At 42.6% G+C, this 19,078-nt stretch overlaps 2 protein-coding genes across 2 annotated transcripts; both read left to right on the forward strand.

Annotated features, from left to right (window-relative positions):
* The first annotated feature begins 303 nt into the window (after positions 1-303).
* On the forward strand, positions 304-9,381 carry LOC124285963 (mitochondrial amidoxime-reducing component 1-like). The gene is made up of 7 exons (XM_046722263.1): positions 304-699; positions 3,408-3,584; positions 3,964-4,138; positions 4,934-5,077; positions 5,686-5,750; positions 5,950-6,024; positions 7,627-9,381. Exons 1-7 carry the CDS (start codon positions 464-466, stop codon positions 7,736-7,738), a joined length of 984 nt encoding a protein of 327 aa, XP_046578219.1. The 5' UTR covers positions 304-463; the 3' UTR covers positions 7,739-9,381.
* Positions 9,382-12,510: 3,129 nt separating this feature from the next.
* LOC124285964 (mitochondrial amidoxime reducing component 2-like) lies at positions 12,511-19,012 on the forward strand. Its single transcript, XM_046722264.1, has 7 exons — positions 12,511-12,808; positions 16,941-17,117; positions 17,388-17,568; positions 17,943-18,086; positions 18,388-18,448; positions 18,679-18,751; positions 19,000-19,012. Exons 1-6 carry the CDS (start codon positions 12,573-12,575, stop codon positions 18,684-18,686), a joined length of 807 nt encoding a protein of 268 aa, XP_046578220.1. The 5' UTR covers positions 12,511-12,572; the 3' UTR covers positions 18,687-18,751; positions 19,000-19,012.
* The last annotated feature ends 66 nt before the right edge of the window (positions 19,013-19,078 follow it).

Raw genomic sequence — 19,078 nt, forward strand, 5'->3', positions numbered from 1 at the left:
TGTGTAATAATGGAAACGTCCTGAATGAAGCAAGTTCAGAATATACTATTCCACTTCGTTTCCTTTTCAGTTTGATCGAATATAGTTTCTTTTTTTCTATCACTAATATGTATTTTCAGAGACTAAACGTACGTTAATCTAACTCTAAACAGAATACATTAAATTTATCCAACTCAAGGCTAGAATCATCGCGTGGATGTATAAACACCTATTTCACAACATTACAACAGCCGTCACTCAGCGTGACCCCAAACACACACACACACAAAAACCTAGATTGCCAGTCACCCTCAGTAACACCACGTGACTAGCCCGCACAGTCGATGCACATTCAGGCCAGACCCAGTTTCCCTCGTAACCTGAAAAATTTACCGAGCCCCGCTTTGAGCACAGACTCTACTTATCGATCCGTCTCACACGTGGAGTTGTTGAGAAGCATTTATAACGAGACAGTAACGGGAAGATGGTTTCGGGAGATGATATCAACGGGTCGGCGTATATTTTCGGAACTCTGGCCGTCGCCTCCGCAGCTAAATATGCATTTGGTGCTTACACAAGATGGCAGAAACTACAGCGATTTGAATTGGTGGGACGTGTTTCGGCATTGAATGTGTTCCCGGTCAAGTCGTGCGGAGGAATCTCGGTACAGAGGGCGCTGAGCAGCCGTCTCGGGTTGAGAGTTCAAGGGGTCACTGACAGGTGAAGGCCTTTTCACTTTGAGAATGAATTGCATGATTCTGCCGTAATATACCCATTTGGAGAGTATGATAGCTGTTTTTAGCAAGTCCTGGAAATTTATTTTCGTGTTATGTAGATGATATATCAGTTCTATCACTTTTACGGTCGTTATTTAATAGACTAAAATATGCCTTGACCCATTTCGAGATAATTAAGGATTTTATATGGTGTGTTGTATTTCCATGTTTATCTTGATAGATCATATTTATAGATATCCTGTCACAACTTTTAAACAGAAGATACCATCAGAACGTTTGGTATGATTATCTCCCCTGACATAATCTTGTTGTAATCACAAGAGTCCAACGAGAGGTCGATAATATGAAGCTTTCGTTCCAAATGTAAAATACGACTTTACGACAGTGATGGGGTGTTATGAAGTGAATAGGTCCCCACAAGTTGAGAGTAAGGAGGTATAACTTTAAATCATTCACAGTTACATCTATCTGCAGCAACCAATTGCAAATTTGTCGGAGTATTCCTATCAATCGTCCGAGACATATATACTCATGCCAATAATGGTTGTCACCCCCTTCAATTTTTTTAATTGGAGAGGGGGGTGGGGTGCAACAACCATTATTGGCATGAGTATATAAGCAGAAATAGTCAAGGTAAGGCGTGCACGAAGTGACCTAAAAAGAAACGTGACCTATGGCAGATAACACAACCTTTCTTTGGTCAAACATGACCTTGGTCAGATAGCAGAACCTTTCGTTGGTAACACGTGGCCTATGGTAGATAATACAATTTCTCGTGGGTAAAACGTGACCTATGGTAGAAAATACAACTTATCGTGGGTAAAACGTGACCTGTGGTAGCTATTACTACTTCTCGTGGGTAAAACGTGACCTATAGTAGCAAATATAACTTCTCGTGGGTAAAACGTGACCTATGGTAGATAAGACAATTTCTCTTGGGTAACACGTGACCTATGGTATAGAAAACAATTTCTCGTGGGTAAAACGTGACCTATGGTATAGAAAACAACTTCTCTTTATTCATCCCCTTCCCGCCCCAAGCAGCCTTTATTCATCCCCTTCCCACCCCAAGCAGCTTTATTCATCCCCTTCCCACCCCAAGCAGCCTTTATTCATCCCCTTCCCGCCCCAAGCAGCCTTTATTCATCCCTTCCAGCCCCAAGCAGCTTTATTCATCCCTTCCCACCCCAAGCAGCTTTATTCATCCCTTCCCATCCCAAGCAGCCTTTATTCATCTCCTTCCCGCCCCAAGCAGCTTTATTCATCCCCTTCCCATCCCAAGCAGCCTTTATTCATCCCCTTCCCGCCCCAAGCAGCCTTTATTCATCCCCTTCCCACCCCAAGCAGCCTTTATTCATCCCCTTCCCGCCCCAAGCAGCCTTTATTCATCCCTTCCCGCCCCAAGCAGCCTTTATTCATCCCTTCCCACCCCAAGCAGCCTTTTTATTCCCATGCCCCAAGCAGCCTTTATTCATCCCGCTTCCCATCCCAAGCAGCCTTTATTCATCCCCCTTCCCACCCCAAGCAGCCTTTATTCATCCCCTTCCCACCCCAAGCAGCCTTTATTCATCCCCCTTCCCTTCCCCCAAGCAGCCTTTATTCATCCCCTTCCCACCCCAAGCAGCCTTTTATTCATCCCCTTCCTTCCGCCCCAAGCAGCCTTTATTCATCCCTTCCCGCCCCAAGCAGCTTTATTCATCCCCTTCCCGCCCCAAGCAGCCTTTATTCATCCCCTTCCCACCCCAAGCAGCCTTTATTCATCCCCTTCCCACCCCAAGCAGCCTTTATTCATCCCCGCCCCAAGCAGCCTTTATTCATGCCCCTTCCCCATCCCAAGCAGCCTTTATTCATCCCCTTCCCTCCCGCCCCAAGCAGCCTTTATTCATCCCCTTCCGACCCCAAGCAGCCTTTATTCATCCCATCCCCCTTCCCGCCCCAAGCAGCCTTTATTCATCCCCTCTTCCGACCCCAAGCAGCCTTTATTCATCCCCTTCCCGCCCCAAGCAGCCTTTTATTCATCCCCTTCCCATCCCAAGCAGCCTTTATTCATCCCCTTCCCACCCCAAGCAGCCTTTATTCATCCCCTTCCCATCCCAAGCAGCCTTTATTCATTCATCCCTTCCCGCCCCAAGCAGCCTTTATTCATCCCCTTCCCCATCCCTTTCCCACCATCCCAAGCAGCCTTTATTCATCCCCTTCACCCCAAGCAGCCTTTATTCATCCCCTTCCCACCCCAAGCAGCCTTTATTCATCCCCTTCCCACCCCAAGCAGCCTTTATTCATCCCCTTTCCCAAGCAGCCTTTATTCATCCCCTTCCTGCCTTTCATCCCCTTCCCACCCCAAGCCTTTATTCATCCCCTTCCCACCCCCTTTATTCATCCCCTTCCCACCCCAAGCAGCTTTATTCATCATCCCTTTATTCATTCATCCCTTCCCGCCCTAAGCAGCCTTTATTCATCCCCTTCCCACCCCAAGCAGCCTTTATTCATCCCCTTCCCGCCCTAAGCAGGTTTACTCATCCCCTTCCCACCCCAAGCAGCTTTATTCATCTTCCTGAAATCTCAGCTAACTTTCTGGACCGATAAGAGGCTCACCCATGCCTAACTTCGTTCTTTCATTGTTCTTAAAAAGATACAGCACTATAACAATATGCTATAGATATCAAGTGGTATCATCTGTCGTGTTTGCAGGCATTGGATGGTAACCAGACCGAATGGCGACTTCCTCTCTCAAAGGCAGGCCCCGAAGATGTCGTTGCTGAAAGTCAGTTTCCATGGAGACCAGGTGTTTGTTGACGGACCAGGGATGCCAACACTGAAACTACCCATCAACCCCACGGTTGTCCCGTCCCTGGTGAAGAAATGTCGGTATGGAGAAATGAATATTTGTAACAACTGAATGTACTCGGTTAGGATGGAGTAAGATTGTTGACTTCAGCTGATGGTTCGTGTTCACATTGGGGATCCTATGAAAATCCAGGTTAGAATTGGTCTTCAGCAACACATGCTTGTCGTGAAAAGCGTCTAACAGGATCGGTTGGTCAGGCTCGCTGACATGGTTCACACATGTAATCGTGTCCCAATTGCGTAGATCGATGCTCATGGTGTTGATCACTGGATTGTCTGGTCCAGACTCGATTATTTACATACCGCCACCATATAGCTGGAATATTGCCGAGTGCGGCGTTAAGCAACAAACCAACCTAGCTTCACACATATACCTGACACTCGTCTTTTGCGCTTACAGTGTGTGGGAGTGGAGGACGGAGGGGCTGGACTGTGGACAGGAGGCTGCAGACTGGATGTGCTCTTTCATGGGACAGGAAGGACTCCGGGTACTGTTCTCGGCTCCAGGACTGCGAAAGAGGGAGTCCAGCGAGGAGATAAAACCATGGGGAAACCCTGCCCTTCTCGGTGACCAGGTAATTGGGCTGACCCATGTAGCCTTATCCATCCCATGTCATGTCAAAACCCAGGGGCGGTGGGGTAGCCTACTGGTTAAAGCGTTAGCTCGTCACGCCGAAGGCCCGTGTTCGATTCCCCACATGGATACAATATGTGAAGCCCATTTGTGGTGTCCCCGCCCTAATATTGCTGGAATATTGCTAAAAGCGGCGTGAAACTGAACTCACTCACTCATGTCAACACCCAACCTGCGCCTTTAAAATTTCAGCAAGATAAAGATACGTGTAAGCCTTTGATACTTTCATCCCACTTTCAGCAGACACATATGTGAAATGACCCGTGAAGATCCGGATTAGAATATTGATCTTCAGTAACCCATGCTTGCCGTAAGAGGCGACTAATGGGATCGGGTGGTCAGGCTCGCTGGCATGGTTGACACATGTCATCGGTTCCCAATTGCGCAGATCGATGCTCATGGTGTTGATCACTGGATTGTCTGGTCCAGACTCGATTCTTTACAGACCGCCGCCTATAGCTGGAATATTGCTGAGTGCGGTGTAAAAATAAACTCACTCACTCACTCACTCTCACAAATGTGAAATGCTCTTCAGAGCAGGGTTAAATCCAACTCACTCACTCACACACTGTATACACGGTATTTACCTGCGATCATACACCACTGCAATGGAGTGGCCCAATGGTTAATGCACTCAAAACATCACAGATATGTGTTTGATGAAGCGAGTTCTCTGTGTCTAGACCTTGGTGTCATTCCCGGAATATTTGCGTAAGAACTATTGTTTTTTTTACAGTCAGCCTACAGCGACTTTGGAGCATATATGCTTCTGTCGGAGGAATCTCTGAACTTCCTCAACAGCAACCTCAACAAGAAAGTCACTATGCGGAATTTCAGGCCCAACATCGTCGTCAGCACCAACGCAGCAGCGTTCGATGAGGTATGAACATAGGCATCAGAAAATGATCGAATCCGTCAAGGAGATCGGGTAGCCTAGTGGTTAAAGCGTTCGATTCCCCTTCTCAATATTGCTAAAGACAGCGTAAAACTAAAGTCACTCACTCCATATACCATTACAACATCATGACACTGTGTCGCCATGATCAAATTGTTGGACGCATACGTAAAATACCACGCTCCACTCAGTTCTAATTTTGAAAGTTACTCGGTAAACCTTATGCATTCATGGAAGCAGTCCTACATGTTCATCCGCCGACAAAGAATTACATTTCATAACTTGCACGGAATATATGTCCAGTTGACAATATTGTGTTGGCACTGACGCGTCCACTTTTGTCAAAAGAGGCGACTAACGGGATCGGGTGGTCAGGCTCACTGACTTGGATGACACATATCATCGTATCCCAATTGCGTATATCGATGCCCATGCTATTGATCACTGGATTGTCTGGTCCAGACTTATTTACAGACCGCCGCTATATAGCTGGAATATGGCCGAGTGCGGCGTGAAACAACAACCAACCAACTTGACACGTCCATGTTTGGGATGTTCTAACAATGTAAACACTGATGCATTTCTCTGTTCAGGACAACTGGCATGAAATCAAGATTGGAGACAAAGCCTACATGAGGATGCTGGATCCCTGCACGAGGTATGTAGCTGTTGTGTCAGCTGATCTGAATGTTAATGAGAGTGAAAAATATTCCTGTCTGTGCCGATCCGGTCCGATCCGGTCCGAGAGGAAGTGACAGCGACAGCCATATTGCATATAATAACTGCCCGTTTAGTTCTTTTCTAATTTTGTTCATATCCTGAACTTTTGGGTTTAAATTTTGATCTATGTTCCGTAGGTGTACAATGACTACAGTTAATGGAGATTTGGGAGAGAAATCTAAAGACGGCGAACCATTGGAAACTCTAAAACGGTAAGAATGGATGCATGTTTTATACAGCCTTGATCTGAACCCCAGAACGTCTGTCTATTAATCATGGAGTCAACCAGCGGTTGAATTATGAGCAAAGTCCGACGATGACTGAGTAAGGTGCTTTCAGCTTAGTCGGATTTTGCAAGCACCTAAGACTAATTATTATCTTAAATAACTTTTGCGACTAGCATTGGTATATAGGACATGTTGTGATAGTGTAATAAATATGTGTTTGTTTCTTTTACGACCTATATTCGAGATGTCGTTGGGCATGCGCAGAACAGTAGCTTAAGGGCACAATGTCACACATTTTCGACAATATTTTGGCATATATTATACATATTGGGGCTATGCACTCACTTCAACTTCCTATTGATACAATAAAAGACTTATTATCCCTTACGACTTGCCTGAAATCGATAACTGAAACTTCGAGGCGAATAGCTTCCAAATCAGAGAACACTTGCCATATATGGAATATAAACAATTGCTCCGTACATCGAAAACTGTCGCACGCGGTGTTGTCGGTGTTTACCAAACTGGTTTCAATCACAAATTGTGCGTAGGATATTCGAAAAGAGCGCTCCAAGGCACATAACTCCATGGAGTTCGTTTGAAATAACGTTCGGCCAGTTGAGGGCGCGAGAGTCGATTTAATGTAACGTTGCATTAATTCATTCGAACTTTTTAATTTAATATTGTAATGTAAATACGTAATTTTGTTTGGAATAAAGTATATGGTAGCTTCCGTGAAGGTTGATAGTATTATTAGGAGAAATGCATTATGTATTTTTAGAGAAGTGTGGTGTGATATTGTGCCTTTACTGTATTGTTTTAAAACGTAACAGTAAAACGAATATAATTACACTCGTTATCAATTTACAAGTTAAGTCAAGGTCACTGTGCATAGATCTTAACCGGTGATTGGCTTAAATGATTGGCAGTCAGGTAACTGCGCATTGCCATGTTCTTATTCCAACATGCCCCAAGCAACACAAATACGGGTGTGCGTGCTTTGTTGATATAGAAGTTGGCCGTTGGGCAAATGTTCCTAGAGAATATCGTCAGTGTAATTTATGCAACTCTCATGCTGTGGGAGATGAACTCCATTATCTGTTCAAATGCGATGCTTCATTACTGTATTGACAAACATATTTACCTTCTTACCTGAACCCAATAACCTTGTGGAAAGTCGTCAAACTGTTCTCGTCTAAACAAACGCGCAATCTTACACATCTTGCTATGTACATTAATGTAATATTTAAGTCTACAAAGATACATTAACCTTTGGTTCTTTTTCGCTTTTATCTGCCATCTTGTCATGAATATATTTATATGACTATAGTAATATTGTATTCTCATGTACCACCGTTGGTGGTGTTTTGAGTAATAAATTGAATTGAATTGATAAGGTTCATCGTTATTCACGATAGGAATCACTTGATTGTCTGGTCCATATTCGATTGTTGGAATACGAATCACATAATGAATTAAGCAAGAATGAATGTCATGTTCAGTAACTGTATTCCACTGGTGGGTTGTTGCTTCAAACAGGAAAGACCAACAGTCTCCATGTGTTAATAACATCCTGTATTGTTTCAGTTTACGATGTTTCCCGGCGTATGGAGCGGCTCCCATTTTCGGAGTGAACTGTGCGGTTGACGTGGAAGGAACAATCAACGTAGGCGACCCAGTATATGCTTTAAGAAAGTGAAACATTTATGAGGAGACACATCTTGATAATACGGGATTGGGTCTTTCTTTCCGAAAAACACTATGTTCTCTTTAAGCTATATCCGGCATATAAGAAAAACACTATGTTGTCTCAAAGCAATATCCGGCATATATATATATATATAAGAAAAACGCCATGTTCTCTTATAGCTATATCCGACATATAAGAAAAACGCCATGTTCTCTTATAGCTATATCCGACATATAAGAAAAACGCCATGTTCTCTTATAGCTATATCCGACATATAAGAAAAACGCCATGTTCTCTTACAGCTATATCCGACATATAAGAAAAACGCCATGTTCTCTTATAGCTATATCCGACATATAAGAAAAACGCCATGTTCTCTTATAGCTATATCCGACATATAAGAAAAACGACATGTTCTTTTTAGCTATATCCGGCATATTTCCGGATAAGGAACACATTGACAGATCCCTTATGGATAACTGATGTTTTCACATGTACCTGCATGGCTTACTTTGGCCATACGTTATCGTGAACCTAACATTAAAGTGGATCATTGTGCCAAAGTTGGCCCAATGCTGGATTCAACTTAGCAGTAAATGAACTGATGTACAAAAGAAACTACAAATCTGGTGTTTGGGGATTATTTTTTCCTCCCAAAAAATGTTGATTGTGAAAAGTGTTTATTGTTAATTGTTGCCATAAATGGACTATAAATAATTGCTCCGTACATCGAAAACTCACGCGGTGTTGTCGGTGTTTACCGAACTGGTTTGAATCAAAAGTTGTGCGTAAGATATTCGTAAAGAGCGCTCCAAGGGACATAACTCTATGGGGTTCGTTTGAAATAATGTTCGGCCGATAGAGGGCGCGGGAGTTGATTTTATGCTGCGTTGCATTAACCTTTTAATTTAATATTGTCATCTAAATACGTAATTTTGGGGGTAAAAATTATATGGTAGTTTCCCTGAGGGCTGATAGTTAGTATTATTGAGAGAAATGCATTTTTTACTTTTTAGAGAAGTGTGGTGTGATATAGTGCCTTTAATTGTTACTTGTGACAGCACCATGTATTCTTATACTTATAAAAATGAAAGCCCTACTAAATACAACAGCTCGCAGCCACCTGACTCTAAATCATTACCCGGATTACTGTCACGTGATCAAAACTCAAGACTTGATATTTCCTGAAGTTTCTATGTTTTTGTCATTACTTTAAGTAATAGCCCTTGTCGAAGGAATGACACATTTTCTCTTACACGTATCAGAACACATGCATTGGTCTTACATGATTATTGATGTACGATATTTCGTGATTCTAATTGTGGACAATGTATTTCAGGTGCAAACACATATTGTGTGAATTTCATGACTAGCGCATGTACTATCCTGTTGTGTAGCCACCAGCCTCGCTCATCCATACCTCCCAGAACTGATTCAGCTTTAAGATGGTGCTTTAACCACCCCTAGTTGTTGTTAACATGCCTTGCGAGAATGCGGAATATGTACTGTTTTAATGGCAAATGTGATACGGTGCTTATACTTGAAATGCATATATTTTCATGTATGATGTTTTCTTGATTTATACTGATATCGCAATATTGCCTATTCATGCTCTTAGCAGAACGTTATTAAAGCCGTCATTGTGCTTATAATTTCGTCCTCACCTTCCTGGGGTTGGGAACCAAGCTGTCTGGCCTGCGCTGATCTGTCCATTCCATTCTAATGAGTGCGTGTATGGATCTAGTGTAACTTATCAACTAGTTTGGATATAATTGATAATTGGCAAAATGGACGTGTCAGAGCCAACATAATATTGTCAACTAGATATATATTTCGTTCAAGTTATGAAATGTAATTCTTTGTCGGCGGGTGAACTTGTAGGACTGCTTCCATGAATGCATAAGGTTTACCGAGTAACTTTCAAAATTAGAAGTGAGTGGAGCGTGGTATTTTACGTGTGCGTCCAACAATTTGATCATGGCGACACAGTGTCATGATGTTGTAATGGTATATGGAGTGAGTGATTTTAGTTTAACGCCGTCTTTAGCAATATCGAGACGGAATCGAACCCGGGTCATCGAAGTGACAATCGAACACTTTAACAACTAGGCTACCCGATCTCCTTGACGGATTCGATCATTTTCTGATGCCTATGTTCATACCTCATCGAACGCTGCTGCGTTGGTGCTGACGACGATGTTGGGCCTGAAATTCCGCATAGTGACTTTCTTGTTGAGGTTGCTGTTGAGGAAGTTCAGAGATTCCTCCGACAGAAGCATATATGCTCCAAAGTCGCTGTAGGCTGACTGTAAAAAAACCAATAGTTCTTACGCAAATATTCCGGGAATGACACCAAGGTCTAGACACAGAGAACTCGCTTCATCAAACACATATCTGTGATGTTTTGAGTGCATTAACCATTGGGCCACTCCATTGCAGTGGTGTATGATCGCAGGTAAATACCGTGTATACAGTGTGTGAGTGAGTGAGTTGGATTTAATCCTGCTCTGAAGAGCATTTCACACATGTGTCTGCTGAAAGTGGGCTGAAAGTATCAAAAGCCTTAGACGCTTTTTACCTTGCTGAAATGATAAAGGCGCAGGTTGGGTGTTGACATGGGATCGATAGGGCTACATTGGCCAGCTCTATTACCGAGAAGGGCAGGTTATTCGCAAGGTCTCATAGCTGGACTCCCTCTTTTGTAGTCCCGGAACCGAGAACAGTGCAATACAGTCCTTCCTTTCCCAAGAAAGAGCACATCCAGTTTGCAGCCTCCTGTCCACAGTCCAGCCCCTCCGTCCCCCACACCCACACACTACAAGCACAAAGGACTAGCAACAATTATATATAATCAGCCAAGACGACGAGGCGGACCGACCCATAAATCAAATTGACTATAACAGCCAGCATAGGCGTCTATGAACCTGTGAACTTATCTTGAATCCCTATGGGGTTCTGATGGAGGAATGCTACACAGGTAGGACTTCTAGACACGAGATTTCTATTTCTATCGGGGCGGTGGGGTAGCCTTATGGTTAAAGCGTTGGCTCGTCACGCCGAAGACCCGGGTTCGAATTCCCACATGGGTACGATGTGTGAAGCCCATTTCTGGTGTCCCCCGCCGTGATGTTGCTGGAATATTGCTTAACGCGGCGTAAAACCAAACTCAGTCAGTCAGTCTATTTCTATCGAGAAGAGGTCAAATCTGCACACTAAATACGCTATGTCCCGTTAGTCGCCTTTTACGACAAGCATGGGTTGATGAAGACCAATTCTAACCCGGATCTTCACGGGTGTAAAGTTAGGAACTCCAATGTGAACACGTACCCTCAGCTGAAGTCAATAATCTTACTCCATCCTAAACCGAGTACATTCAGTTGTTACAAATATTAATTTCTCCATACCGACATTTCTTCACCAGGGACGGGACAACCGTGGGGTTGATGGGTAGTTTCAGTGTTGGCATCCCTGGTCCGCCAGAGATCGACAACAGACTTGACAAAGCAAACAGCGCATTTGGCGGACTGTACAAAAGGGTCTATAACAACAGACACCTGAAGAAGAGCACAATGATCAGAGTGTACAGAGCCCTTGTCCTCTATGGCTCTGAGTCGTGGGTCATTTATCGCCACCAACTGCGACTTCTCGAGCGCTTCCATCAACGCTATCTCCGCACCATCCTCATCACCAATGTCGAAGTCCTGGAACAGGTAGAGATTACCAGCATTCAGGCAAAGCTGCTGAAGTCTCACCTACGCAGGGCAGGGCTCGTCTTCAGAACGGAGGACCATCGTCAGCCTAAGATCGCACCGTATGTCGAAATCTCCACTGGTCACAGCGACAGATCGGCACCAAAGAAGAGGTACAAGGATTCCCTGATTCCCATCGACCCTTGCTGCAAACCGCGAGGTCTGGCGTCACACCACCCACCAGCTGCCTCGTCCTTTGAAGACTCAGCTAGGGCCAGTTTAAAGAACAAGAGGCAGAGAAGGAAGAACCGCGAAAGCTCAGCACCAATCCCAGGCCAGATCTTCACCTGCGGCAGCTGTGGCCGGACTAGACTACGCTTAATCCCTGAATATATATAACTTTGGTAGTAACAAATAAACCCATTTAAATTGAAAAGGAGCCCCGGTGAGTTGAGAGATACAAAAGAACCTGGGGAAATCTAGACTTGCTTTATTTAGGGCTTTAACATTGCAGGGAGGGCTAGGCAAATAATGTGGTTCAGGGACTGTGAGACAGACTATGGCCGGACCTGCCTGTCCCGCATTGGCCTTGTCAAACACGGGCGTGCCTGTGGTCGACGTGGACCACCCCCTTCACAGATCTTCGTTCGCGAAGCATGGCCATGATGATGACATCACCCCTCACTTAACCTGTGTCGTTTTATAGACAAAACAATGATGAAAACTGAGTCAACGGACTTTACTTTTCATTCTTTGGTTTTTGGTTTGTTTGAATAATATTTATAGAAATTTACACATTTAGTGTAGTACACCATATATTTAAAGCTTTAGACAAGTGTTAGAAGATGAAACATAGGCATCATGTACTTGTGACAACACGTACCTTAGTTCCTGTGATGTGCAATATTCAATATTGGGACCGACCAATATTGCAGTTTCATATGGACAGGTTAATGAACAGCAAGTTAATTTAACCTATGCATTTTATGAAATGTATATGGACATATATTGAAAGGAATACTTGTTCATTGAAATTGTTTGTGCCGTTTTCTAGACAAAACAATGATGTATAGTGAGTTCACAGACTGTACCTATCGATCCGTCTCACACGTGGAGTTGTTGAGAAGCATTTATAACGACACTGTAACGGGAAGATGGTTTCGGGAGATGAGATCAACGGGTCGGCGTATATTTTCGGAACTCTGGCCGTCGCCTCCGCAGCTAAATATGCATTTGGTGCTTACACAAGATGGCAGAAACTACAGCGATTTGAATTGGTGGGACGTGTTTCGGCATTGAATGTGTTTCCGGTCAAGTCGTGCGGAGGAATCTCGGTACAGAGGGCGCTGAGCAGCCGTCTCGGGTTGAGAGTTCAAGGGGTCACTGACAGGTGAAGGCCTTTTCACTTTGAGAATGAATTGCATGATTCTGCCGTAACATACCCATTTGGAGAGTATGATAGCTGTTTATTAGTAAGTCATGGTAATTTATATAATATACTCCCCTTCAAAAGTTTAGAATCACTAGTGTACATGTAGCCACTTATTTCAGGCAACTGTTCTAACCTAAATTTTGCAAAATATTCCATACTGAGTAAAGGTGCTGTTTATACATGAACTGATGTATTGTAAAACAAATTCATTACGTTGAAAAGAGTATTGTCATGAGTTCAATAAATGATGAAACTCGGTTACAAATGGCGAATTCTTATCAAAACTTTACACCAAAACGCAGCTGTTCACATGTACGATATTTGCACGATACTTTTCAGCAATTTGATGTATGATCCTCGTGCAATTAATCTGCATAAGGTTTGCAGTTGTTTCCCCCAAGTTAGTGGAGAAATTCAGCTTCGTTGTAACCGTATATACATACATAACATATAGGGAATGTTTTAAGTGAGTCTAAACCATTGATGGGTAGTATATATATACACGCACGCACGCACTTGCCCCTCAGCTACCAGTAGCCTATAACAGTTGTTCAAATTTGAGCAAAGGAACGTTCTTTAAAATGTTCTGTTCCACGTTCACTTTTACAAGGATTATTACTGAATCATATCAAGATCATGTTAAGAAAGGCAGGTTTTTATGATATGTTGTATTTTCAGCCGTATCTATAGATCAGATTTATAGATATCCTTTCAAAACTTGGAGACCGAATATTCCATCACTACGTTTGATATGATTGTCTCCCTTAACATCATCTTGTTGCAGTAAGGGGCGGTGGGGTAGCCTGGTGGTTAAAGCGTTAGCTCGTCACGCCGAAGACTCGGGTTCGATACCCACATGGGTACAATGTGTAAAGCCCTTTTCTGGTGTCCCCCGCCGTGATGTTGCTGCAATATTGCTAAAAGCGGCGTAAAACTAAACCCAGTCACTCACTCTTGTTGTAATCGATCTTTGACCAGTTCAACAAGAGGTGGATAGTATGGTGCTTTCCTTCCAAATCACGACAGTAATAGGGCGATATGATGTGGATTGGACCTCACGAGTTGAGAGTTACGAGGTTCAACTTTAAATCATTCACAGTTATATCTATCCGCACCACCACATTACACGTTTTTTCGGAGGATTCCTGTGAATCGTACGTGACATATATAAGCAGGAATGGTCATTGTAACACGCGCACGAAGTGACTTAAAAAGAAACGTGACCTATGACAGATAACACGACCTTTCTTTGGTCGTACATGACGTACATGACAGCACAATCTTCCGTTGGTAAAACGTGACCTATGCTAGAAAACACAACTTCTCTTGAGTAAAACGTAACCTGTGCTAGATAACACATCTTATATCTTCACTTGGGTAAAACGTAACCTATGCTTGATAACACATCTTATATCTTCTCTTGGGTAAAACGTAACATATGCGAGATAACAAAACCTATTTTCGGTAAAACGTAACCTATACTTGATAACACATCTTATATCTTCACTTGGGTAAAACGTAACATATGCGAGATAACACGACTTCTCTTGAGTGAAACGTAACCTATCCTAGATAACAAAACTTGTTTTCGGTAGAACGTAACCTATGCTAGATAACACATCTTATATCTTCTTTCGTGTAAAACGTAACCTATGCTAGATAACACAACTTCTTGTGGGTAAAACGTAACCTATGCTTGATAACACATCTTATATCTTCTCTCGTGTAAAACGTAACCTATGCTAGATGACAAAACTTCTTGTGGGTAAAACATTGCTTCTTCTATAGCAGTACCTCCCTTCTGTTGACTAAAACACAAACATGTCTTTGTTGAAATAATGTCCTTTGGTGAACGTATTAGGCAAAACGGGACTACGTAAGACAACGCCACGGAGGTTCTGATTTAGAAACGGCGCCAAGCGATTTATGTGCCCGTTTTAGGAGGTACGTAACTCGTAGGAGGTCTCGTAACTTTAAAGATAAGAGCATTTTATAAATAGAAACTATGGTTTATTCCCCAATCAGAATCTCACGGTTACCTGTACTCACTAGCAATACGATTAACTGTTTGTGGTAATAATGATGTATATGACACGCCTTTCTATAGGTGCATTTGTTTACGCAGTTTTCCCCAAAACGTATCACGTAAATATTCATGACCAATATCTCGTTTTGTTCAGGATATTTCAAAGAGCTTGGTGTACTGATGACGTCCTCTTAAAAGTTCCTATGATGTGCAATATTCAATATTGGTACCAATATTGCAGTTTCATTTGAAGAAGTTAATGAACAGCGATTTAATTTGACCTATATATTTTATGAAATGTATATGCACACATATTGGAAGGAATTGTCTTGTTCATTAAATTTTGTTTGTGTCGTTTTATTGACAGAACAATGATATATATTGAGTGGCCAGGTGCGCGCTTGTCACAGAATTTCAAACTGTAACTATATTTCCACGAAAATCATCCTTATCCTTAAAGAAATATTCGGGTGTTGTGAAATAGTCTTTTTCATTTATGATACATTGCTGTCAAACAGGTGTGCGTGTTGTTCACATTAAGGTACACAGTCAAACCGTCTAATTGTTTTTCTATTCAGGACATTATTTAAATGGTACAATTAGTCAAATTATGTTCTGTCGAATTCTGACACAAAAACCGAGACTGTTTATACAATAAATGGAAATTATGTCAGAAATATACCAATCAACATACTTATGTCGTCTTTTTCCGACGTCGCAAAATACATAAAACAAACGATCACGTGAACTAAAATGTTGTATTTTTTTCAGTAATTTCATTGCATTTGAAGATATGGCTAGTACTTTGTTAACATGGTGCAATGTAATCGTGTAATAAGATGTCATCTTTTCTTATAAATTGTGATACTACCAAACGTATGCTGTTAGAGTGGGGATCTTTGTATTGGTATAGTTTGGTTCACGGTAAACATAACATCACGAAGATATAGTGTCCGTATCCACATCAAAATCTCTCCAAGAGATCTGAGTTACAATGACCTAGTGTTAAGCATAGCGGAGTTATGACGCCTTATCTTTATACGTGTATGACGTCGTCGTTTGACGTCATAGAGGGAAATCCATTTTCGACATTTATTGCGAGCTTAACTTAAGATTAAGTGCTTAACGTTATACATAAGAACACAAACACATTTCATATATACGTATTTCGTTCAGATATCAGAAAGTATTTTGTTCGCTCACACTTTCGTAAAGATGCCAAATTGAAGAAGTCCTCGCAGAGTGCTTTTATTGATGCGTAATAAAATGCGGAGATATTTACTGTTTTTTAACGTATAACACAATTTCTGACAACATTTAGCAGTGAGTATGTTTTAAACCGCCTACGTATTTGCACTGGAATGTATACCATCGGATAGGAAATATAATATTCTACATTTCTGTGTGATTTTATAGCCATAGGTAGATAAAGGACCACAATTCTCGCACAACGTTCACTTTTCAAACCTGATGAAAGTGTGCGCCAGCAAAAAACCTTCGGTATATAGAGGATACTAAACGACCTTCCGTGTAATACCAAACGAGCTAAAGTGAGTTTAGTATTCTGTTTTATATTACTCACCAACATAGATTTATAGAAACTGCCTGCCTACAGTGTGATGACTCTCAGCTTCCGCGAGGAAAGCAAGTTCTAATACCATTGTGACAGAGGTAAAAGCATTGTGACGTCATAACTGTGAACCATTATGACGTCATACATCCAACATCACGCGATGTTATTACACAATGTGTAATAACATTGTAGAGTTATTACACAGTGATATCTTTAACGGGTAAGTAATAAATAGAGAATACTAAACGATGTCCCGTGTAATACCATAGTTATGAAACGAGTGAATCGTTTGGTATCTAACGAGCGAAATTTATCAAACAGTGATATCTTCAACGTGTGAGTAATAAAGGGATATACACGACGATTCCTAAACATTTTCTGTAATTACTAGCTTTGTAGACCGATAAGAGCCTCACTCGTGCCTCATTTCATTCTTTCATTGTGTATATGACAATATACGATAGATATAATTCAGTATCATCTGCTTGCAGGCACTGGATGGTAACCAGGCCGAATGGCAAGTTTCTGTCTCAAAGACACGCCCCGAAGATGTCGTTGCTGAAAGTCAGTTACCATGGAGACCAAGTGTTTGTTGACGGACCAGGGATGCCAACACTGAAACTACCCATCAACCCCACGGTTGTCCCGTCCCTGGTGAAGAAATGTCGGTATGGAGAAATGAATATTTGTAACAGCTGAATGTACTCGGTTAGGATGGAGTAAGATTGTTGACTTCAGCTGATGGTTCGTGTTCACATTGGGGATCCTAACTTTACACCCGTGAAGCCCGCGTTAGAACTGGTCTTCATCAACCCATGTTTGTCGTAAAAGGCGACTAATGGGATCGGGTAGTCAGACTCGCTGACTTGGTTTACACGTATCCCAGTTACGTAGATCGATGCTCACATATACCTGACACTCGTCCTTTGTGCTTGTAGTGTGTGGGTGTGGGGGACGGAGGGGCTGGACTGTGGGCAGGAGGCTGCAGACTGGATGAGCTCTTTCTTGGGACAGGAAGGACTTCGGGTACTGTTCTCGGCACCGGGACTGCACAAGAGGGAGTCCAGCGAGGAGCTAAAACCATGGGGATATGGAAACCCTGCTCTTCTCGGCGACCAGGTAATATTAGGGCTGACCGAGGTATCCTCGATTCCTGTTTAGAGTTCGAATCCCAGGTTCGTGTCGTGTCATGTCAACACCCAACCTGCGCCTTTACAAGCAAGTTGAAACACGTCTAAGGCTTTTGATACTTTCTTCCCGCTTTCAGCGGACACATGTGTGAAATGCTCTTCAGAACGGGGTTAAATCCAACTCACTCACGCACACAATGTATACACGGTATTTACCTGCGATCATACACCGCGATGGGGGGTGGCCCAATGGTTAATGCTCTCAAAACATCACAGAAATTTTGTTTGATGAAGCGAGTTCTCTGTGTCTAGACCTTGGTATTATTCCCGGAATATTTGCGTAACAACTAATTTTTATTACAGTTAGCCTTCAGCGACATTGCAGCATATATGCTTCTGTCGGAGGAATCTCTGAACTTCCTCAACAGCAACCTCAACAAGAAAGTCACTATGCGGAATTTCAGACCCAACATCGTCGTCAGCACCAACGCAGCAGCGTTCGATGAGGTATGAACATAGGCACCAGAAAATGATCGAATCCGTCAAGGATCAAGGAGATCGGGTAGCCTAGTGGTTAAAGCGTTCGACTGTCACTTCGATGACCCGGGTTCGATTCCCCGTCTCGATATTGCTAAAGACGGGCAAAACTAAAGTCACTCACTCCATACCATTACAACATCATGACACTGTGTCGCCATGATAAAATTGTTGGACGCACACGTAAAATACCACGCTCCACTCAGTTCTAATTTTGAGTTAGTGATTTTAGTTTTACGCAATGTAAACACTGGTGCACCTCTCTGTTCAGGACAATTGGCAAGAAATCAAGATTGGGGCAACGCTTATGAGGATGCTGGACCCGTGCAAAGGTAGGTCCATATGGATCCACTGTTGTCTCAGCTGATCTGATAATGATGATAATAATCTGAATGTTAATGATAGTCATAAATATTCCTGTCTGTGCCGATCCGGTCCGATCCGATCCGAGAGGAAGTGACAGCGACAGCCATATTGCAAATAATAACTGCCCGTTCAGTTCTTTTCTAATTTTGTTTATATCCTGAACGTTTTGTTTTAAATTTTAATCTTTGTTCCCTAGGTGTATAATGACAACAATCAATGGAGATTTGGGAGAAATCTAAAGACGGCGAACCACTGGCAACTCTAAAGCGGTAAGAATGGATACATGTTTTATACCGCCTTGATCTGAACCCAGAACGTCTGTCTATTAATCATGGAGTCAACCAGTGGTTGATATTATGGGCAAAGTCCGACGATGACTGAGTAAGGTGCTTTAAGTCGGATTTTGCAAGCACCCAAGACTAATTATCATCTTAATTGTTTGCGACAAGCATATATATCTAGGACAGGAACGATCAACAGTTTCCATGAATTACAAACATCACCGCCAATATTTCAGTTTACGATGTTTCCCGGGGTATGCAGCATCTCCCCTTTTCGGCGTCAACTGTGCGGTTGACGTGGAAGGAACGATCAAC

The sequence above is a fragment of the Haliotis rubra genome, unplaced genomic scaffold (assembly GCF_003918875.1).
Source record: "Haliotis rubra isolate DU_JTF1 unplaced genomic scaffold, ASM391887v1 Scf371, whole genome shotgun sequence".
In the NCBI taxonomy this organism is placed as follows: domain Eukaryota; kingdom Metazoa; phylum Mollusca; class Gastropoda; order Lepetellida; family Haliotidae; genus Haliotis; species Haliotis rubra.